General features: G+C 34.5%; 1 protein-coding gene across 10 annotated transcripts in view; it reads right to left on the bottom strand.

The window, feature by feature from the left end:
- The window catches only part of NFIB (nuclear factor I B), a 465,213-nt gene that overhangs the window by 31,723 nt on the left and 408,127 nt on the right, over window positions 1-25,363 (bottom strand). For 4 of the 10 annotated variants that reach the window (XM_037850903.1, XM_037850899.1, XM_037850901.1 and 1 more), the window contains 3 exons: window positions 9,384-9,518; window positions 4,944-5,128; window positions 796-961 (listed from right to left, as the gene is read on the bottom strand). In XM_037850903.1, the coding sequence (XP_037706831.1) occupies window positions 796-961; window positions 4,944-5,128; window positions 9,384-9,518 (486 nt within the window). The remainder of the gene's footprint in view (window positions 1-795; window positions 962-4,943; window positions 5,129-9,383; window positions 9,519-25,363) is intronic. The other 6 variants (XM_037850904.1, XM_037850900.1, XM_037850902.1 and 3 more) reach the window with 2 other exon arrangements.

A 25,363-nucleotide genomic window follows, 5' to 3' on the forward strand; every position in this document is an offset into this window, starting at 1 on the left:
AGCTCCAGTTCTAAGAAGCAGGTAGTTTGAGTGAAGCCAATGGACAATTAATTCATTGTACACTTCTGAATATTCTACATGAAGAAGCAAAGGAATCATTTGGCTCAGGAAAGTATGTGCTATGTTACTTCACTGACGAAATCTCTAACATTTAAAATGTCATGGCCATGCTAAAAAGCTTAGTTATCTGAGGTACCATGATAGGCAAAATAATCAAAAAGTTAAAAAAGAAAAAAGAAAAAAGAGCTGCAGCTAATGAAAGTGCAAGTGGCTTACATGTTCCTAATACTAAAGTTTGAAATGCTCTTGCCTGCACCCAACATTGTGTGACTGTTTCTAACAATGACATAACCTACAATAATGTAAACATGCAATTATCTTACAGAGGCACTGATTCAGTCTGCCTTGTTAAGGGGCTTGATTTCTATAGGAATGTTCAAATGAGTAACAATTATCTAATCTCTCCTTGGGTGATATAAAAACCTTGCACACTGCATTATGTTATCCAGTGCAATTTTGATGTATACCTTGAACGAGCAGGCATGACTTATTATTTTTGTAATAGCTGTTTTCTCAAATAAATAAGCTTCTCCCTTTTCAAATATGATGCACTGACTGAAATTTGATAAGAGAGAGCAGGTGATAGTCAGGCCACATACATGCCTGCTAGTTCCACATAAATGAGAAATCTCCATCCGGTCAGGTAGCTGGAAAAGTTGCCGTGTTTTCCGCCTTGGATCAGATATCCAATGGCGCCTTCGATGGACATTTCTCATTTCCTACAGAAATACTTACTGGTTGCTGTAGGTGAAGCTGCCTCACCTTCAGTGGATGTAGTGGTGGGTTTAGTATCTGTCAAAGTCAGGGTCACAGGTCGCACTGCACTGGGATGGGGAGAGGGTGCCAAGACAGGAGTGAAATGGCCAGGCAATTTCCCTACTACTTGACCACTGCTGTTAGGCTACAAAACAAAAACAGAATGCCGGGTGAAATAATCCGAAAGGCAGTCATCTTGTCCAACAACTCCATTCAGCACATTCCGCTGGACCCTGCACTCTGCACTGCCACCTTAGGTCCTCTCACATAGGAGTCAGAATGATCAACTGATAGTAGTAATAAAAATCAGAAGCATTAAAGAATTGCTTTTCTTCTTCAAAGCACTTTGTGTAGGGCAATTTGCCTTTACAACACCCTTGAGAGCAGGTAGACTTGATCCTTTTATTTACTAGGACAGAAAACTCAAGTGGAGATTTAAATGCCTAGCCTGAGGCTAAAATGGAAGGAAGTCCTTCCGGAGCTAGCTAGAGTTAGAACCCAGCACTTCCTCATTCTCTGTGCTTCATTCTCGACACTGAGTCAATTTTGGCTGTGGAGCATGGTTTTCACCTAAATGAGGATATCACTGACACAGGGGAACTCAGAATATCTAGGAGATCAAACATATCCAACTATAATTTCCATCATTTATTTTCAAGGCCCATTCTTCCGCATACCAAAACTTGAGCTCTCATACACAGGCACGCTCAGACACTCACATCAGGCAGTTTAGATTCTAGGATCTCCATTTAACTTTTGACGATTTACTAACATAAGCAGATAGAATAAGATTTAAAGCATGTAAAATTTCAGATCCATACAATAACATTAAATGCTGAACTAGGTCTGACTTTAAACCTACAAATAAAAGATTTTCAAAGTAAACTAAAATGTACTGAAGTGAAATAGAAGACAGCCAAATGTACATTATTATTTGGCTTATTCTTCCACTGTTGTGCATGGAGAGTTACACAAAGCATTTATTATTAACATTTTGGGGAATTAACTGAGAAAATCCCCTGGGCAATGACAGAAAAGATATTATTACCTGAGTTTTAGCCCCTGGGTACAAAAATAATATCTGTGGTAGGAGGCAAAATCCTAAGAGTACGCTGTTTGAAAAAAATACTGGGATTTATTTTTGATTGCCCTCATGTTAGAATTCTCCACTGCATCATGTATGTAACATTTGCTAGGACATTATTCTCCATAAATGTTTTGTCTTTATAACCTGAACTGTTAAAGGAGAAGAGGACAATGAATCAGAATCTTTATCTAAATACCTGCATATAAACTACAAGCACAGGTTTCTATAGAGAAAAAGAAAAAACAGTTAATAATACTTAAACAATGTGACTTAGAGACATGTGCTAGGTCTTTGGTTGGGTTTCTCGAAAAGCTAAATTATTTTTTCTATAAATGAAATGGAAATCTTAAATATACCTGCTATTCATCACGTGTAATTTTAAGTACTTAACATTACGTCAGGAAAATTGGCCATGTTTCCCCACCAAGGAAACCTATGGGAGAGTGACATCTTTAAACTCATTTTATTGAAAATATCCCTATAATCTGTGCAGCAGTAATGCAATTAAACTCCAAATTGCTATAGGGAGGACAAGGCATCCCAGCTGCTTGACTTAACAATAAAGATCAGTCGAGTGCTGGAGGATATTGCGATGGAACAGTTTACTAGAGACAAATGAGTACTCATCTTTTTTTTTCTCAAGCTGAAAAGATGACTATCAAAGATCCTATTTGAAATGCAAAGTGATTGATTTTGAGTTGGAATTAAAAATCAAAGTTGATATAATGTTCCTATAAATACAATTTTCCAGTTTACTCTGATGATCAATTCTTCCTTTCAAAGGGAAACTGATTTGTTTCTAAAGCAGACCATCAACTTCTGGTTAGTTGAACATTGCAAGTGACTGCTTTATGTATCCTCCTCCAGAGCAAAGGTAGGTCTCCTTTTCTTATTGGTGGTACATCCAATAGTCAAAGTGTTTCTGGATAGTGTTTGCCAAAACAGTTTGAGAGTACCTACCTGCAAGTGTGTAACAAAAGCAGAAAGACAATAATTTCAAGAAAATCCTGCCACAGAATAGGATGATACCTTGCCCATTCTGCAAACTTTCTCCACTGGAATTGAATCACAATCCAAATAACTGACAGATATTTCTCTCATTTAAAAATTGCAAAAGTGACAAAAGGAAGAATTTCCAAGCCAATGCGGACAACTTTTCTGAAACTCAGTCAGAAGAATGGGAGGGTTATTATTTTTTTTTTTTTTTTTCAGTTTTCTACTGGTGTAAACACTATAAAGCTTCTATCTTTTTTCAAGCTGTTAATAGACGAAACTTCATACTATAGATATGAAAAGAGAGAAGTCTTATCTGAAGATGAAGTTGACACAGCATTTCAAAGGGATTATCCTACTGAGTTCATTGCTCCCATTATACAAAACCCTAAGAAGGGATTTTTTTTTTTTAATTGAGATGAGAGTAAGATGCTTCTCTTAGAAACTAGATCTTTACCTTGAAATGTGAAGAAACACTGAGAACAATATAGGCAGATTATCACCTAATATGCCCTCAACTTATAAAGAAATTGAAATGTACGTAAAACAAGCACTGAATAATTAAAGAAATGGGTAACACTAAGGGCCTGATTTTAATTTGCATAATTTTTCCCCTAACAGTGCCTAATTAAGACATCAGTTAAAAAAAAAAAAATCCAATGGAACTCTAAGATTTTCCACACTGAATTAACGTTAAGGACTTTTAATGGATGTCTTAATTAGACTTTGTTATTCATGGAAATTCTACACAAATTAAAATCAGACCCTGTGTACACTGTTCCCAGCTGAGTCTAGCAAATTCTCTATGGAACTGAGACTTGTGAATCTATGCTCTGACAGCAAATTTTATTTTAAATTGATATACTAAGATCCCAATATTTTACTTAGCTGTCATTATTATAGCTGCCATTAAAATTATTACACCATTTGGAAATTTTCTTCTAAAATACAAATAGTAAGTTTACCTTCAAATTTAAAATTCAAGAAAATTTTTAAAATAGCACATTAGTCAATGGGGCCAAAAATAAAAGTAACTTTTAAGTAATGTAAGTGTGCTGGATAAGTTGTTACTCAAAACAAAACCTTCAGAAAAGACTATTCTGTTTCACTTTAACAATTACATTAAACCAAAGAGAGTTTCTGTAACTTTCTTTTTAAATTCTAAATTACTATACACATACTATTTACTATTTAGTTATTGAAGAGCATTAATGACAATGTTTGTGAAAATTCCTCTGTGCATTAAAAGGTTTAGTGAGTGGACAGGAATCTTGGAGGTAAAGCAACAAAGCCAAATACCAGACCACAAGATCAAAATCACATCACTAAGAGTGGCTGCTAAAGACTGATAGACCCAGCTTTGGCCAAAGACTCTCTACTCTTATACCAAATCCCCATCAAATGACATCTCCATCAAAGAAAACACATCTCTGGTGAGTAAGAAATGCACGAGTCACTGCACTTACAATGAAACCCTAAAACTACCGCACAATGTTTATTAAAAAAAAAAAAATGAGTAATGTCACTCATTGTTAAATGTAGTCATGTCTGTGCAAAGAATATTCAAGTAGTCATCAAACACTGAAAATGTTTACATTACCAAAGCTTATTTTAATACCTAATGGTTGGTCTATAAATACAACTGTACGTTCTTTTGTGTGTGTTTATTTTAGCACATACCTTGCTTCTGCCTGAAATAAGCACTTTGTCTTTGTGTCAGACCAGGTATTTTGGAGGTGTGAACTCCAACTCAGAGCTTTTTTGTCAATGTACTTTCTGCATAAACTTTCTCTTCAGTCAATGAAAATCCAAAAACATCAAACCAAAAACATCTTCACAAATGTGCCCCTTTGGGGCAATATACTTCCTACCTGTCATTCAGCCATATTTAAATAAAAACTTATTGAGTCACCAAGGAACTTCCTGAAGATGGATTTCAAAAGCTTGATGTTCTGCCAGACATACTGTCTGACTAAACTTCACGCCTTAGAGTTAGACCTGCTCCATTTCCCTTAGGCTCTAATCTTATTTTCACTCTCATTTTTACCTGGCTGGTTTGCGGGCTGGACGGGTCATAAGAAGGTACGTAGTTCTTCAGAGTATCCTGAGGATTCAGGTGGGGAGGATATCTGATTGTTGGATGAGAAAAGTAGCTCGATGGGGCTGGAGGAAGAATAGCTTGCGTTGGAAATGGCAACGGTGAGGGTGGAGGCGGAGTTCGAGTTGAGATGACTGCAGAAGACAGAAAAGGAAAGATGGACTCGTTAGCTGAGAAAGTTTGAACCTAATGGTCGTTCATTAACTTTTTTCAAGATTTAAATCAAACTCCCCTAAAATAAGTTACTTACTCTTTTACTGTCATTCTCAATGCCAATACAGATAAGCACACACAGACACAACCCCCACTCTAGGAAGCTAATGATTCAGCTTCCTAGATCCACAAATGATTTAAAAAAAAAAAAAAAGGATTTCTCTTTTATGAGTTATGCCATTACTTTACAAAACATTTCTTTGAGCAAAGTTATTTCCCAGCAGAACATATTCTTTGATTATGAAGTCTTCGTCTCATGAGTTCAGACCCAGTCACTGCATTAATTAGAGGAAAAGGGATCCATGAATTTTCTACCAAAATCAAAACAGAAGTGTAATCCAATTTTAAATACATATTTTTCCTATGCATTCTAGCTGGTGGTTGTTTAGAAGGGAAGTCAATTATTAATAACAATAATGCCATGAATAATTATCTGACCACTGTATAAATGCTTACAAATATTAAAGTGGAGTTCTGAGAACTCTTTTCCTAATGAATATGTTCCTTTCAAAAATAGTTATTGCATAATGATTTTTCTTCCTACTCTAACTTTATCTATATGTACCTTAAAAAATACTGTTAAGAGAAAGCCAAGAATAAAAGTTACAGAAATGCAAATCAAAACTTTATTAGGTATATTAACTTACCCACAAATCACACATTATATAATAAGTTTTATAAAGGAAAATACAATTACAACATAGAGTGTGGGTGACGTTTAATTTTACTGTAATTTTCAGCATGAATATGATCAGAATTTATTGCTTAATTTTCTAAACATAATCCTTAAGTTTGAAAGAATACAACTGTACAATCATTATCTCTATAATGCTGAGGGAAATAATCATAAAAGAACAAATTAAGAGCACCAACCAAGATACGTAAAAGTGAAGATTAAATGTCCGTGTCTACTTAATATTTCAATTTAAATAATAGGAAATTACAAATGGCAATTGTTAATATTTTATGAAATAACTTAGCAAACAGTATGAAAAAATAAATTCTGTGACCTATAAATGAGAATCATCTGGAGTGAGTTATCTCCAAATTTGTAATTATATGCAAAAGTATATATACTTTAAAGGAATATTGCTTATCTCCCCCAAAGAAAACTTTTTCAGAAGATATAAGGTATTAAGAATGCATATGACAGAAGAATCATAAATTAAATGTTATGGTCCCAATTTTGCTCCCTGAATGTCCAGGGCACTATTTCTCAGAATCCTCTGAAGTGGTTGCTACAATGCAGATTCCTGGGTCCAGCCACAGTACCAGAGACTGCAGGTCTCTGGATGCATTTTAAATGGGTGCCCAGTGGGACTCTGCCACACACTGAAGTTTTTGCATCCTCCATCAAAGGGCTGCATTTCAGAGAACAATTTGCATAGTTCTTAAAACTAAACTTTTTGTTGAAGATTCCTTTGTTTTAGAAGTACACAAAATTGAACATCTAAGTAAAATCAGGCATCTTTTTCCTTAGTGTCTAAGTGATCTCAATCTCAGTTCAATTTATTGTGGTCTTCACTCATAACTGTACACAAACCCTTTAAGGACACAGAGTTTCATTTTAGTCATTTGGGCTTTGAGATCTGGCATCAGTAGTTCATGCAGGTAAGAATGTGGTTTGAAGCCATGGAAGATATCTCCTTTCAAATGAGCTGGCACAAAGCACATCTAAACTCAAATCTCTGGACTCCCTAGCTCTGTGCTCCAGTGAGCTGTAGCAGGCCTGATGTAAAACAGGTAGGAAGTCATGTTTCGAACTGAAAGTTAAAATGGCTAGTTATCAACAAAAGTTATTCTAGTCATTTAAAAAAAAAGTCAAAATACAAGACAAAAAAAAAAAACCCTTTTCCTTCATTATGAAAGAATTCATACACTCATACACATATATCTGTATTTCTTGCCTAGGTTATTGCAGAGCTTTCCTAATCCACTTCCTTCCTCCAGCCGTGCTCCCTCCAACACCACCTATAATATTTTTACATGATTGACTTCTTAAAATACCATTATAATCACATAAATTCTCTGCTAAAAATTTTAAGTGGCTTTCCACTTTCTCACTGTAGGCGCTAACTTCTTTGGCCTCCAGCCTCTCCCTCCCCTCAGGCTGTGCTCTGGCCACCTAAATGTATTTATGGGTCCTTGGAATAATGGCAGTTCCTTGCTGAAATGCCCTCCTCTGCACTGATACATACTGTTCCCTCTGCTGGAACCATCCTTCCTCCAGCTTTTAGTTCCTTCTTGCGGTGAACTCACCCTTCAAACTTTAGTTCAGAAGGCCCTCTTCCAAGCATCAGTCCTGTTCGTGTTGGATGCCTAGCCCACGATTTGATCTGTCTGCCCACTGAGATCAGGCGCTCCATGAGGACAGAAGCTGTCTCTCATTTCCAAGGTGCCTAAACTAGGTCCCAATATATTAGATATTAAAAAAATATATCTGGCAAAGAACCAACGAGAAAAACTTATGTAGGTCTCCTATATAAAAAAGTATTGTTTACTTTTTTTCCAGATATTAGAAAATTAAGGTTTTGCTCAGGTGCCATAATAATGGATGATTCAGCTTCTAAGTTAATTCTGCTCAAATATTCAATGTTAAAAATCTATGAAATAGTCACTGATTTTTTTCACCTGTTTTTCACTGTACTTAGCAGTACAAAGAATAAATATAAAAACCCTTATACCACATTAAGTTGTGCATCCCCCTCCTAATTTGATGTTGGGGATTGAATCATGTACCCATAAAAGACATGCTCAAATCTTAATCTGTGCTCCCTTGGGTGTGAATCCATTTTTAAACAATAATTTTGAATACATTAAGGTGAGTCCAGGTGTAGATTCGTTTATGAATGGATCTTTGACGATCCTATTTAGGTATGGCCAAACGGAATCAGAGTGAGCCTTAATCTGTATGGGTAGAGTCCTTCTAAGGCAAAGGAAATTCAAACCCAGGCAATTAGAAAAAGCCAGAAATCAGAAGAAGCCACACATCAGGGGAAATCAGAGGAGCAGACACAAGGAGAGAGAGATGGCCATGGAATGGAGGATTGCCAGAAAGATTCAGACTGCAGAAGAAAGCAAGCCCTGTGGATAGCTTGATGTTGGATTTCTGGCCTCCAAAACCATGAGACAATAAATTCCTGTTGTACAAGCCAACGCGTGGAGTGGTATTTGTCCTAACAGCCCTGGCAAACGGAGACACTTGACAATTTCCTTAACGAGAGCAATAAAGGCCCTGCATTTTTAAGTATAGCACAACAGATATTAACATACACACACAAACCAAAGCTAAGACCTTCATTTTAATACATCCTTTGAATAAAAAGATGTAAACACCAGATTCACTTGGTTTGAAGGATAAGGAATTGCCTAATGATACATTTAAAGGAAAGACAGTATCACTACAAACATATTATGTAAATATAAAAGTATTTGTACAAAAAACTTTCTCTACCTCAAATTCAGTTTGCTCCTCTGTGGTGCTTAAGAGTAATAAGTGGAAAGGATATAGTATTGCTTATTAATTATATCTCACTTCTAATTTTTGAGAGAGAATTTAATATTAGTTGCTCCTTAAAGTACAAATGTCAAAGTGGAATATGGGACTATTTTCCTATTTTAATTAAGATATTAGACAATATCAAGTGCATGAGCCCATAGGAAGGATTTGTGCATATTAGAACAGTTGTCAAAGAAAAATACCTTTTTATTTTTCTCTTTAATTTCACTCCCAAATACTTATTGATTTGTGTAAAGAAAATGATGCCCGTGGAAATAGTGTCTGTACACCTCACTGCCTTTGGAGATACTCTAAACCTGGCAATGTACTTGATAATACATCTTTCCCTTAGTAAAATATATAGAATTAGGACCAATGCTGAAGGTATAGATATAGTAAAGATAACTACGTACCCCACATTTTCTAATTTCTTTTGATTATAAACTTACCAATAAAGGTAATTTAGAGATACATCCATGAAAATTATTTAATTGCCAGGCTTTGAAAATCGTTTTTCATAAACTGATAAGGAAAAGTATTTTATCAGATTTTGACTCCCTCCCTTTTTGGCTGAGGAAATACAGCCACCATAACTACAGTAATAAACTGTGGATCCGCCCCTGGGGGGTTGGCCCTGCAGACAAGAGGAAAGCTTCTCAAGGCTTGCAGCTCCTCACCACTGTGTGCAACTCCAGGTATTCCGGGATGGTGGTGCTGGGGGAAAGTGCTCAATCTGGGCGAAGAATCCTGTGGAGATGTAGAGCTGAACAACGGCTTTTCTGGCTTCTTCAGAGTGGTCGGAGAAGACATATCTGAAAAGGAAGAGGGAAACAAAAAACAAGCTTAATGACCTTAAGCCATAAGATGCAAGTTAACATAATAAGAGATCTTATTTTCCAACATTTCAGTATTTTTATACTTTGGCTATTTTAAACATGTATCCTGAGGATCAAAGACCTAGCTATGTCAGAGCTTTGAAACATCTGTCAGAAATAATTTCCATTAACGCTAACCCAAGCCTTCATTAAAATTATCTTTAGAATTATTTCTTTTAACTAAATAAAACTTGAACTTCTGAAAGAGCAGGTATCATGTTTCCTTTGGCCTCTTGGTTCAAATCAAGGTCTCTCACCTCATCATTTCATTCTTAGGTTTCATTTCATTCTTACTATTCAGGGATTTGTCTTTTGACTTAGGAACTCTGTTGTGGGGAAAAAATAGAGGTAAACCTGGTACGAATATGAAAAACAATCTCTGGGTACACTGCTAAGTACATCGATTTAGCATCTTCTATGGAAAACTCATTCACTTGCTTAGCAAAAACAAAAAGTTTTTTAAAAAATGCATTCCTTTATTTGCTCATTGCACAAATATTTATTTATTGGATTCCTTCTATTTGCTGTAAGATGTGGATGGTTAAGAAAAATATAAAATCGTTCACTGCCAGTGAAGAAGGAAATGATGAGAACCCAGGGGCAGGGAGCGTGCTGAGAGCAGGATGCTGTCAGTGTGCTGCCTCGCCCAGCAGCAGTGCACCAGAGCAGTGATGGCCTTGGCCTCCTGGGTCAGGAAGGCAGCCTCAGTGACACCGTGCTTAAAAATGTGAATGGGGAGACATGTCCAGAGACAGGAAACATTCAGAAGGGAGGAATAAAATAAGCAAGTAGTACAAGTAGTCTATGGAGCGGTGAAGCGTAGAGGTGAAGAAAAGGAGCATTTGGTAGGACCCAGATGAGGAAGGGAAATGGACTTGGTGTATAAAAGTCTGAGCATAACATTTACCGTTTAGAACACTCCCTCCAGAAACTAAACTGAGGATAAATTAGCCAAAACAGAAACTGCTTAAGAAGACAGATTAATTAATATATTCATTCTATAAATACTTAAGGCCTAATATATTCCAGGCACTGCACTAGCTGCTGGGACACACTGGTGAACTAGATACTGTTTCTGCTTCTATAAAGTTTAGTATCTAATGAGAGGATACGGGCAAGTGAAAAGGAATTTAAAAACTGTAAAAAAGTGTTATGATAGGAGAAGCATTCAGGGCTGTATTCATCCATCCATTCATTCAGTCATTCCACAAATACTGAACACTGCCGAAAGACAGGCATTGAGCACCTGAAATAAGAGTGGGGAGAGAGCTAATGCAGTAGATACTTAAATGACTTATGGTTGTAAGGGGAGGTTATGCCTAGGAGTCTCTTCCAGAGAACCTCTTTTGTTGCTCAAATGTGAACTTTCTCTCTCTAAGCCTAACTCTGCAAATAAATTCATCACCCTCCCCCTGACATGGGGCAAGACCCCCTAGATGAATGAGTCTTCCTGGTGACATGGAACACGGATTCTGACAATGACCCTGAACCTGGCATTGAGGGATTGAGAATGCCTTTTTGATCAAAAGGGAGAAAAGAAAGGCAACAAAATAAGGTTTCAGCAGCTGAGAGAATTCAAATAGAGTCAAGAGGCTGTCCTGGAGGTTACTCCTATGCAAGCTTCACCTAGATATGCCAAATGACCACAATATGATAAGCCCAAGTCAACAGCAGTTCCAAAAATTAAAGACTACCCGGATCCCTATCTGAGATTGTATAAAAGTTTCACTCATTAAGTTTATTCTTCAGACACTTAAATACTTTAGGAGCTCCTATGTCAGCTAAGTCCCCAAACCCAGAGGCAATAGCCTCTTCAAGAACATCAACTAGATGTGTTCCCTTTTCGCATAAAGTTGACACTCCTTTTCAACATGAACAGGTTAGGGTGGTCACTGCCTAGACATCCCTGAAGATTGAAAAGTGATTAAACTAGAGGAAGGGGTAGCAACAGACAAAATGGAATTTAACAAAGGATTATGAATACTGAATCTTTACATAATTTTCTTTTTCTTAGTTGCTAGGATATTAAAAGAACTAGAAGGAAAGAATTGAAATAGTAGCATCCATTGAATACATAGCATCCTTTGAAATTTGTTCTATAGATACTTGTTAGATTGTAATTTGAAAGCTATAACCTTTTTGTATATATGTTATATTTCACAATAAGGAAATAACTGAAACTGTGGAACTGTAACCTATTATATTCTTTGAAATTTGCTAACTACTTATCAAATTGCACTTGGAAAGTTATCACTTCCAGGTATATATGTTACATTCTACAATAAAAAAATAACTTAAAAATAGATACTTAAATGGAATCAACCAATTCCATTAATAACTGGATGTAGAAGGTCTTCATCTTGGGTGACTAAGAGACTGTACCATACAGTTAGTAGGAATAGGGAATTCAGGAGGAAACTCCCTTTGGTAAGAGAGATGTGTCCTGTTTTCAACACTTTGAGTAACATCAGTTCTTATGAAGGCTTATACATTAATAATAAAACATTCAAAAATTATATGAGCTAAAAAATTTTTATTTTTATTATCAAAAATTTCAAATATATACACCAGTAGACATAATAATAATGGACCCATGTACCCATCCCCCAGCTGCAGCAATTATCAACTCATTTCTAATTTGTTTCGTCTTTACTCCCATAAAGTATTACTTTGAAGCAAGTCCCAGACGACTTACAATTTCACCTATAAATATTACAGTATGAATCTCTAAAAGATATGACTTCTTTGTCAAAACAAAAAAACAGCACAAAACCATTATCAGGCATAAAATATATACAATTTGCATTTTTAATTAAGAATTTTTTTAACGAGAAAATTTCTCTATGGTATTATTGATATGAAGAAGCAGTTGTCTTTATATTTTACCAGTTGAAAAAAATACCCAAACTCTGATAAAGGCATTCAGTAAAATTAAATATTTTCTTTCAGCACACTGGCACTTAAAGAATAGATATGCTGGCTGCTGTAATGATTGTAAACATCTACAAAAGGTCTACAAAAAGTGGCAGGTGTATTTGTGGCCTTAAGTTTTAATTTGTGACTAACTAGCTGTCACTAATCTATTGGAATGTCGATGAGCCAGAGAACCACTTCCTTATATATTCCTCAAAAAGAAAAAAAAAAAAGAAAGAAAAAGAAATTGTTAATGAAACTACTATAATTAACATTGCTACCAAAAAAGAAAGAAATTTTAGAAACCAGTATTTAAAATATAGACAATGAAGACTCATTTCAGCTAAATTACCTTCAAAATGCCAAAAATAATTCTTAATTTCACTTAAGAGTTATGTGATTTTAAAAGGCAATGCTACAAATATAACTTTTTGCCTGCTAGAAGTTAAATCACAGAAATATAGACTGTTAAAGGCAGAAAGAACTCTATTCTACCCCTCACATTATAGATGATGTAATGGGTTTCCATTCCAAATTTTAATTTAAAATTAATTCTTAGATAAAGAAACTGGTAGCTTTCTATTGACACTCTCTTACTGTACCTGTGCGTAAATAAAAATTTCAAATAAAATTAACCTGTGTAAATCAATTTATAACGATTCTATAGTGTAAATGATAAAGCACAACTGAAAATCACTGAGAAGCAATTAAATGTGACTAGAGCTCTGGAAACAGAACGAGTATCATTCTAGTGATGCTAGTTATGAAAATCAATCAAGACAATTACCCCTACAGTAACTATTTCAGAATTTTCATTAAATCCAGCTGAATTCACAGGAGACTCTTTTAGTAAAGGGTACAGAAGTTCAAGAATACAGGTTATTATGTAATTTTTGAGAAATGAAACCTTTCTATTTTCTTGGCAACGATGATATATTTTGGCCTTATGGAGTAATTACGGGACTTATTTTTCTGGTTCTCTTTTGGACATGCACTGAATGATGGTACCTTCAGAGGAATTATAGAGCCTACACAGAAGAAGCAAATAAAATTTACTATTCAAGATGTAAAAAGAATCACAAACTGTCTCTTCCTTAAACAACAAAATTAACTTATAATGGTAAAAATCAGAATGGGAGAGGTCCACTGGCCTGCCATGTTGAAACACTTTGCTTTAGAAACAGCTAATGAAATGAAATGAATTATGAGCTCATTAATCCATAAAGATATTTTGGTACAAAAAATGTACAAGGCACTAAACTAAGCACTTAGTGAGAAACAAAAGTAAAGTGAATCATCCCCTCAAAAAGAAAAAAAAAAAAAAAAACACCTCTTTGAACTGACGGAGGAAGTAAAGGTTAATTATCTTGGGGAAGTAAGGGTACAGCTTCTAGCTGTTACATTTTAATCATAAATCATACTAGTTTTGTTTTGATTTCAATTTTATTTTGAATGTCTGCAGTCTAGAAGACTTCATGTCAAACTGAAAAATGATACCGTTTCTATTTTTAATGCACTCATATGATACAGAAAAAAGTGTTTGAGGGATAGATATATAGGAGACTTAGCTTTAAGTGACCTTCCTGTGAAGAAAAATAAACGTCATGCTTTTCACAATCTGCTGCCCCTTAAGCATGAAGGCAATACATAGAAAGGTAAAGTAGAAAATAATAAAGTTGAATAATATTGTAAATATATGATAAGTTGAGTAATAAAACTGTCAGTTTAATAACACTTAAAGAAGTTGAAGAGAGAAGCAAGAAAATAATGAAAGGATTATCTGGTGTTGCTATTGGAGGGAGGGAAGCACGAAGTTGCTGATAGATTAGGAGAAAGAAGCAAAGGAATGAACACCGAGGCTTAAAACCAGACAAGGAAATTTAAAATGCATTTGGAAATTAATAATTTATAAATGAATTTATGTCAGAAGCAAAAAATCTATAAGCTCCATTTCTCTCGGTTCTTGTAGCTTCCATTAGACCTTTTTCACTTGTACTTTGTAAAATCAAAATTTTCTACCTACTTTCTTTCTCAAGGCCATCTTCATTGTGGTTTATTATAAAACAGCAGTTAGAATCATGTCCTTCAAACAATATTTTCCTCATTTTAAGATCTACCAAGTACCACATTCTTATATAAATTTTCTCTTTGTCATTTCAATTTCTTTTGACTTTAGCAAAGCTAATTTGCTTATGGCCTCCTGTGAGGGAGTGGATGAGGGAGAATGTGTTTCCAATACTATGACTTTCCTTGCATATGACATTCCCTTGGACTAGAAAATCATGTCTGTCTAACTATAGAACAACATTTTATCCATTGAACCAACTTGATTTATCTTCTCCTCAAGTAAATCCTTCTTAAGAATTTTGAGGGCTAGATTTCATTAATGATCTTGTGCTTTTGTCTTATATTTGATGGATTTTTCATTATTTTTTTATTCTATCCACAGCATATACTTTTTTTAAAAAAGTTGAATAATATCTTACCTCCTACAGAAGAGAATGTTTACAAAGACACACAAAAAATGTTAAGGCTGGAAGAACATGCTACTCAAGAAGAGAATGGGAAAAAAAAACAAACAAAGATTAAAAGATGGTAGAAAAGGTAAAGCAGACACTGAGTCTTGGCAGCTTATTTTAGAATCTGTTGCATGTGAAATAAGGTATATGGTGGAATGCTAACAAGTAGTGCAGTATGAGCTAAATACCATAGCCAGCATATTTTGAAACACATGTTGCATGAATAGTTATCACCAGACAAGAAGAAATTAAATATAAAGCCAAGAAAAAAAAATCAGTCACTGTGTTCCTTCTAAGTGCCAGGAAGTCTGGCCAGGCATACGGTTCAAAATTCTACATAAGTCTACATGGTCCCTGCCCTGGTGATGCTTACAGTTCAGTGGAGAAGACAGACATTACGTTTAAAAATTCATTAAATAATTGCAATTTTGATAATATGAGAATGCAGAAAGAATTCTTCCTAATGACAAAGATTAGATAGGCTAGTTTAAAAAAAAAGGAAGATTCACATTGATGCTTCAGAATCTACATGCACGTTTAGATTTATAATTGGACAATTAGCTATGGCTTAAAAACCAATTGTGTAGTTAAATGTATAATAAAAGATCATCATGTAATACAAATTTTAAGTAAGCCACTGTGATATCAAGATAACTTGGTTCATTTAGCTTTAAGCATACCTTTAAATAACTGTTTTGCAAAATCGCATAATTTTTACTAACCATACCATCAATTTGGGGTGGGGTGGGGCTCTGTACCAGATACATCCTAAGCCCTGACACGCCATTCATTTCCCAGCATCACTTCAAAAAGATAAAGCCTTAAGCAAATAAAGAGTTACATCAGCTCATTTCCCAACAAGGTAATTTCATCTACAAAGGAAGAGAGTTGCTGTGAAACACAGCGTATGTACTCGACTCATCGGCAGCTTGCACAAATGGTGCTCCAGATGTATATCTGTTCAAGTCAGCCCAAGGCAACAATTTTGATCAAGTCTAATGTGATAAAATGCTGCAGGGAAAGTGTGCAGAAACGTGTTTACGTCAGCCCTTAATTAAACTGTTGTTCACTTCCAAAGAACCTTAGGAAACACTAATGAGACATGAGTTTTGGCAATTTCTTCATCAAAGCAAAGACCCCTTCCTCAGTCTGTAGCAGCCTGTCATCCAAGTCGCTCCCGGGATAAATGTCACATGGCACTCTAATCAGCTAGCCACCTGTTAGTAGAACTTCACTGAAGTCAACTAGTGATCTAGGGCAAGCTCAAACAGCCACCTTAACACCTGCCTGTCTAGGACACCTGCTCCTCTTTCACATATAGTAGAGCAATATGTTCGCTTCTCCAATATGCTCCAGTAAACTAAGGTTATGAATTGGATTTCCATGACCTACATAGAAAGTACATCCTTTGCTTTTTTAAAAATTCTTATTCTTCTTCCCTCTAATGATACTTATGGTCGCCAACTAATTCACATCAGTTATGTAAGAGTACACAAAGATTCTTGGATTTCTGGAAGCTATTATTTCCAGCATACCATAATACTAAATTAAAATACATTAACTGTGCCATTCCCATGATTTAGAAAAACCTATTTCTATCTGGTTAACAAAGAAGCAATTTGTCTCAAAATCTTTAAAATCCAATATTTTACATATTCCTAAGTTATTGTCTTCCTTATATACATGGCATACTTGTAAATTAGTGTAAATGAGCACTATACATACAAATCATCATTTGCTGGCTTCTCTTACTTTCCAATAATTAATGTTCAGTTGTGATTTATTACTAAGTGCTTTAAAAGTGAACTAATTCTTTCTGATCATTGTTGAAAATATCTTCTTTATTTTTCTGCATTATCACAGCTGCTGAACATTTTACAGGATCCCTTTTTTTTTTTTTTTTTTTGGTTCCTGGGGTGGGGAAAAAAACTCAAACCAATGAAAACAGTTGAGAAACTACTTGGGTGTTAACTTTTACTCTTTGGTATTAGCATGACACAAGACCAAAGAAGGAAACTGCATATGCGGAAACGTTTAGCTTAGAGTCCGATGAATAAGACCTGACAATATTACATTGACAAGACTTACTGAGTTAACGCTTCCTCACAGCTTTCCAGGTTTTTTTTTAGACTTTTATAGATTTTAGACTTTTTGAGTTTTTAGAGTTTTACAGTTTTATAGGTTTTTTTAGAGTTTTACAAAAATCAGAGGTAGAAAAACCTCTTCAGAGACCAAACTCATTGTTGGATGAAAGCAAAGGTGTTCTAACCCATTACTACATTCAAACTCTGTCAACTCCCACAAACCAAAGACAGAAAAGAATGAGCTTTAGGTAAATTGGGGCATTTCTTCTTTCCATTAAAATGTTGGTGGGGGTAGGGGAGCTGGAAGAGAGCATGAAAAAGAAGTGAACGAGCTACATAACATAATGTTCTTTATACAAAAGGAGAATTTACCAAATCTAATGTGGGGGACCAGTTCTAGAACTAGAGATCGGATGATACTTTTCCTTCAGGCCATACAGACTCAGTCCTGAGACAAGCAAGCAGCTGGAGCCCTATGCCCAGAGGACAAGGAGAGTGAGGGGAAAGCAGGGGAAATGACAGTCAGCTGAATGCCAAACTGGACCACGGTTTCTCTTCCTCTGTTTCTGACTTGGGGTAAATAGTATTGAGGAAAAGGGAGCGTAAGGGTCATTTATAACTGTACAGACACCATATAAATTACTACAACTGTCAAGGCTAGACTGAGGCAGCTTCTGCCTGTTATTTAAGACCCCAACTCAAAGCTTTGATGGTATATGTTTCTATGGCTTTCCCTTTAGCCAGTGAGGCTGATTTTTACCCAGCTTAGAGGACTGATGGTAGAGTGCCGTAGGGGAGTGTATACTAGAGGAGGAAGAGTGAGAGATCAAGCAGGTCATGCCTTTACCTGAGAGCCTTATACAGTCCCCCCAGCACCATCTCAATTTCTTCATTTGCTTCACAATAAAATGGGGCTATCCTGTCTCAAGGAGGAAAAAATGTGTGGTATGTTGCCTGATGGTTTAAATGAAATATAAATGGCAAGAAAAGAGGTGCGTGGACAGAGTCATAAGATTGCACTGTTTTATAAATATATTCCAGAGGACATGCTTCAAAATTGCTTATAAAGCCATGTGTTACACTTATTTTTTTATGGATATGAGGTGGAGCCAAACAAACTGTTCATGTACTGCTAATGAGAATGTAAATTAATAAGAACTTTTTGGAGACTGTACCAATATTGACCAAAAGCCTTAGAAATGAACATAGCATTTGACTCAGTAATTCTATACTTAGGAAGTATTTATTCCCTTAACAAAATTTCATTGACCATCTCCTTTTTTCCAGGTAGTATGATATGTAATGGAGACAGCGTAGAGTAGAGAACTAGATAGGAAATAAATAGATATAAGCACAAAGATTCACGTCAACAGTGTTCACTGCAGCTTTATTTCTAATATAGAAAATTGGAAAATATCTAAACATCCACAAGCAAAGAAGACATTAAAAATTTTATGGCATATCTAGAGGTGTCATGCTAGCCATTATAAAGTGGAATATGAGTGACATGGTAAAATGCCCATTATAAGTGAAAGACAAAAAAGAAAAAAATAGTTTACACTAGAAACCGAATGCATAGAAAAAACTAGTTACAAAAATACACTGGCACATAATACAGTCAGATATTAAGAGGTGGTTTGTATTTTCTTATTTATATTTGACGGTTTTCCCCCCAAATTCACCCACAAGTAACTCTTACTTTTACAATGTTATAGTGTAAAATATATATATTTTTGGAAAAAAAATATTATAACTAATTTCAGTGATGAGCTGACAGTACTGGAGCTTGTTATAGTGTCCAGCATTACAACATAAGAAAGAAATACCTCATAATGGTCTTGTGTGCTGGATGCTGCAAAAATGTAAAATGAAATTCCTAAATGCAACACTTGCAATTTAGTTGGATAAAAACAATGTATTTATGAGAAGAGAAGTGAAAAAAAGAGACTATCTGTTTCTAAGGACTCTTCTAGGTGTCAAATTTTATGATTGTGTGGCAAATGTGAATACATACTTCCCACACACTTCAAGTTAACAAAAAGCTCTGAATGTTATGACAAAACATATGGACAATAGTTTAATGATGATGCCAGATGATTCAAATATAATTAGCTGCCATATTAAGCCAGTCTGTCTGTCTGTCTGTCTCTCTCTCTATATATACATATATATACTAAATTTTTTTTTCATTTATCACACTCTAAAATAACTCTGGGGAAAATGGTAAGATTTCTTAAGAGCAAAAGGAGACAAGATATCATCTTCAATTAAATTGCTCAACCCTTTTTTATGGAGTCAGTTTTTTAAAAAGTAGTCTTTGTGTCAAAGAAAATTCTTACTTTAATCTTTGAGCTATTAAATCTTAACTACACCTGAGCATATTACTGTATTCTTCAGCAACTCAAACATTTGTGATAGTCTAAATCTCTGAATCGTGTATTTAACCTCAAACATAGAAAGTAGCGTGTTACTACAAGTCTCTATTTATCACACACCTCTATAAAAAAGGTCTCTCAGCTACACTTAGACCTAATACAAAGTTAAAGCTAAAATTCCTTTGAAGTTCACAAACACCTTTCCAAGAAATTAAAAAAAAGAATTCTTTGAATAATGTTAAAAGAATGAATACTGAATAAATGAAAACAAACAAAATAAAATACTTAAAAATGCTTTTGTCCATTAAGCAATTTCATTTTAATAGACAGACAATGATAAAGTGTCTTAAGTAATGTCAGAAAAACTAATTTGAAGGGGGGAAATACACCAAACAATTAAGCAGGATTTGAAGTGTATTTTAGTCGCTTATTAAATATTGGCATAGGTAAACAGCTGCTATTCACCATGCCTCCAGGGAAAACCTCTTGGCTATGGAGGCTTATTAGTGTTAAGCATCTGAGAGCCATGGACTATAAAATAAAATCAATACTGTAACCTTAACTGTAAAAGTCAGACAGATACTGGAAGAGTTCTAATTTAACAAGATTACAGATGAGTTTTTAAAGGAGAACATTTGGGGAAAAGCCATGCATTTAGAAACATTTATGCTACAAGACATCTCAAGGTTTCTGTTGTTACTAATACTGTTTTTATCCACACTGGTAGTGGTTAGGGTTGATTTAACTCATGTGCAACATTCGTGGATTTACAGGAAAGTCCCAGAAATGACCTGGAACTTATTTCAAATAAAACCATTAAACGGAGGTAGAAAACTAATTGCTGGGGAACAATTATGATTTGTGTGGTTTAGCATGGTAGAGAAAATCTTGAGGTCATCAGTTCAGCAGCTCAATACAAATATGATTACTCTGCACAATTTTTCATTTCTCTTAATGGAAAATAGTCAAAACTGGTACAAATTGTAGCATTTAAATTCAATCTTAATCTATATTTTTCCTCCAACAAATGTAAATGAAGAAAAAAAGAATATTCTGTCAATGAAATTACTATGATGGCATATTTATTATCTTAATGGTTTTAGAAATCACGTGAAATTGATCAGTAACAAAACCTCTATTTAGTAATGGACCAATTACATTTGTGAGATAATGTCAATGAAACAGAATATTGTCACAGGATAATGGTCTCCTATTGCTATATCCCTAGTCATTTAGAGAAAATAAATGTTGCTGCCTGGCTGAGTCATTTATTTTCAAACTAGGAGACACTGATCCCATAACAAGGTTCTGAAATAACAACTCAATCTCTAGCAATCATTTCTTGCATCAGAATGGAGCAGGAAAGGGCATTATTTGTGAGAATTTTGCAGTCTTCAGGTATAAGGCAAAACATATGGTGCCTCCAAGCACATAAGCAACCCAGTTATTGTTATTCAGTGAGAGTATTTAAAATAAACCTTGAAAAGACAACTTAAGAAACTGAATTTTTTCTGAATTTTCAAAATACTCCATGTAAATAGAAAGCTTGAAGACTTAAGAACCAAAGATCTTTGAATTCTTTGACTCCAATTAATTTAAAGTCTAAATGTTAGAACACGAAGAAACCTTAGTACCCAACTTTGCTATTATACAGATGAGAAAACTCGAAATTGAGTGAAGTGATGTGTCTAAGGCCATAACTGTATTTAGAGTTTCCTGATCACCATTAGAGTGCTCTTGGCATAAGGCAAAAAGCTATAACAGAGCAAAAAGAAAAAAGATGTATGACAAATTTGTAATTACTTTATTCATTTTAAAATATGTAGCTCATTTTTGAACTGGGTGTGTATCACTCACCTGTAATAAAGACATTGTAGATTTTAGGATTATTTATCACCAATATCTTATAATTAAGTAGAGAAGAGATTTTTAACCTGAATCTAGCCCAAGAACTGCACTCAAGAATTCCCAAGATGGCCAAGAACCCCTCAGAAATTAGATGCACTTATCTGTATTGAAGTTTCATGGGTTAAGGGAAAAAGGGAGTTAAGAATTGCAGGAATAGAGGTTTTGTAACTGGTTTGAAAAACCATAAACATCACATCACAATGATTTTTTTGGGAGGCAGTGGATATAGGATTCACAAGCATGGGCTCTGCAGCTGGACAGACAAGGGTTTCCCTTCTGCCTCTGCTACTTATCTGTCATCTATGTCAAGTTTCCTAGGCCCTCTCATGATCAGCTTAATAAGCTCTAAATTGGGGAGCAATACCTGTATCAAAGAATTTTAAAGTAAAAATATCTGTAAAGTCTTAGCCCAGTGCCTGATACATAACAAGCAATAAATTGTAGGCACAAGGGCACCTGGTCTTATTTTCTACATTTAAATATGTATTTGTTGAAAAAATTTACACTTCCAGAGTTTCTTCAACAAATAAATGGTTTAGAAAAAGAAGGAGGGGAACCATTACATTTAAAAAGAAACTAAAAGTACAAATGTGATATATGGGCTTTGTTTGTATCCTGATTCAAACAAATCATCCATAAAACAACTTTGAGATACTCCGGGCAATTTGAACATGGATTATATATTAGATGCTAGTAAGAGATTATTTGTTAAACTTTATGAGAACAACTTTTCCATTTAATCAGTATCTGTCCTTCTAACATGTGCTCAGGTTTGCCCATCCAAACTGCTATGCCTGATTAGAACACATGAAAGCAGCACAAACATTTGTTAATTAGCAGGCAGTGTGAGGGATTTCGACTAAAACAAAAGGTTCTGAAGTCACAAACTTAATAAACATGCTTAGTTGATATCCCCTCCTGGATATTCACACCACGGAAGTGTACTAAATATTCTACAAACTCATTCATGAAGGAAAAAGTTTAAATTGTTGTTTAAATAAAATTTTCCAGACTTAGTTGACCACTCTTTGTGCCTACAATACCTACTGACATTTCTTAAACTCACATTAAGAAACACTAGCCTCTTTGATTCTGATTCTGTCAGTATTCTACCACACTGTTATTTACTGGTATTTACTTCCTACATCTGGCTGAGCTCATACTGGCATTATTACTCTCTAGCCGCCATTACTACCTTTGATCATTTGGCTTCATTCATTTGACATTTAATACTATATCCCTATAGAACTCTATACAGTGAAAACTGAAAGTTAGCACAACTTTTAAGTCTATATTGCTAATGAAACATTTGTGAAATTATCACAAATAAATCTCTAGGACTTGTGGAAATATACTAAAATTTCAAAAAGACTATCTGAGGAGACATTTATACTATAGAAACATAAATTTAAAAAGAAAATTAGTTTTTTTTAATCTTCTCATAACTTCAGCACCCATTGCTCAGTGCCTCAATATTGCCTAATAGAGTCCGGTTTAATTTTTTAAACTCTTCTTGATATCCTAATTGCAACCAATATACCACTAAGTAATGCTAACATATTGCTAACATGCCAATATTTTTATTTTATGTAGATTTATTTGCCTTTCAAAGTGCTTAAAGTAAGCTAGTTTTAAACACGGAAACAGTCCTCTGGTAATCTGGTTTACATGATTTATTCTTTGTCAAGCCCTTTTTCAAAAATAGCAAAAAATAATTTTTCTGTTCAGCAGGTCAAGGCCTGAAAATTTATTTTATTCATATTTGTGTGCCCAATGCCTAGAAAAATTCCTGGCATATAATCTGCATTTGATAAATTTTAATTGAACCAAATAATCTCAAATCCTAAATGTGTAGGAATTAATAAAATTTTACTGCATAAAACACTTTTTGAATTTACATTTTATCTAAGATTGCAAGTTGTTTAAATACTCATGAGACTATCTCTTAAATTTTTATATTTAGAAGCCCCCAGCAGTATATTACAAACATATTTACTTTATTGCATTTTTCTCACTAAATGCCTATTAAATAATGTTTTAGAAGTTTTACAATAAGACTTAGATAAATCAGCAACTATAAGAATGGCAGTGGCAAACGTAACCTTGATAAACAATTATTTCAAATGTTCAAGCATGCAATTTATTTGTCTGATAGATTCCTGGGCATTGAAAAACGACTAGATTTAGTCCCATGAAAGTAATCTGAGTTAGAAAAAACCAAGAACTGTCTCTTATTTTTCCTCTTAAAGGAGAAATTTCAAAGGGTCATTCTAATGATTTCAGGGCAAGTACATCAATAGGAAATGAGTCTCTGAGTTTACTCAGGTGAAAAAATGTAAGGTAGAAAAGATCTCATGTTGAAGTTTTTGCAGGGTAAGGATTGGAACAAAAGACATTTTTAGCCTGCAAATTGGTAAGCTGACCTAGTTCCATTATTTTAACAATTAAATTAAAAATGATAGAAAACAGTATCCAAAAACAGAAAAAAGTTAATAGAGATAGAGGCAGTCAGAAGTTTAAGACTTGGGAATTCACAGAAGACTAAGGCAAGAAGAAATATGCTAGTACCTAGACAAGGAATACAAGAGTTGCTGTATACCTTTGTAAGTGGTCCAGTTTTGTTTTGTTTTGTTTTGTTTTCTCTTCCCTTCTGGATGTATAAAAGAACATAAAGTAAAAATATAAATATTCCATAATGTAGATGCTGACAAACTTAACTTCTATCACTAATCATCAGAAGAAATTTAAGCAAATTATACAGTCTCATACCAAATAGTTAACAATATTAAGTAGTGTTCAGTGTAAAATGCAAATGCCTACATTTTGCAAAATTATAAATTACTATTCTTTTATGATTAGGAAATTGTAACTATTTTGTTTTGAAAAGCATATAATTAACTGTGTTCATAATATCCTAACATAAAAATACATTTTTCATTAAAATGTCTTAAAATTACATGAATCTAGATTCATATTAATATTTTGCCCAACTCCTTTAAAAGTAATATGGGTGTAATAATCTGATCATATTCTATTCTTTAATTTTGCCTACTTGGAATAAATTTAAGGGTTCAGTTTGGGGTTTCAGATGGTGAGGGAAAGTAGAATGCCACATTTGTCATAATTTTTTATATTTGATGCTCACACTTAAAATATCAATTTTGCTAAGGGCTATGGCAAAAATAGATTTTAATGCAAAGTTAACACTAACAGAATAAGGCATGCCCAGGAAGTAATTAATAGTAAATTTTAAACATTTCCATCAATTATAAATACAAGCATACTTTAATCAACCTATAAGTAAATACTGAGTACCAATTAGTGCAGGGCTTTGTGGGAGAAACAAGAAAAGGGTAAAATGTAGGAAAACCATCCCCAGTGCTGGAGAGATCCTCAATGTGCATGTTAGAAACCTCCCTCCCCGACAGGCATGTGGGTCTAAAGAACATTTGAAGTCAAACAGAACAACCATGGGGCACTTTATTTTGAAAATTTTTTTTTAAAAGCAATTTTCTAAGAACAAAAGGACTGCATTGGGCTTAGCAAATTTATAAAGATAGCTCTGTACTGCCCTTATTTTTTTATTGTAGTTGAAGTCTTCTCCCCCACAATGGCTTATTGTGCACATTACAAAGTCTTCGGGGTCTTCAGAATTAACCTGGCAGAGGGTTTTTTTAATTTTTTTTTTTTAAAGCACACTTGAGAATGGATCATTCTTTCTTATTCTTAATAAAATATGCCTTCCACAGACTCCTCCAATAATCCCAGTCATCTTGACAAAAGAAAATCACCAGGACAATACGATGATTTTACAAAGAGAAAGAATGACAGTTTCCCTTCTACTTTTCAAAAATGTTTTATAATATGATTTGAGACTGGCTTTATTAGATAGGCTGAAAGAGGAATCAATTCTTACAATGTGACATTCTATAATAAAGAACACCTACATTTCTGAACAACACATCCATTCCCACACATTCACA

This window comes from Choloepus didactylus, chromosome 10 (assembly GCF_015220235.1).
Source record: "Choloepus didactylus isolate mChoDid1 chromosome 10, mChoDid1.pri, whole genome shotgun sequence".
Lineage (NCBI taxonomy): Eukaryota > Metazoa > Chordata > Mammalia > Pilosa > Megalonychidae > Choloepus > Choloepus didactylus.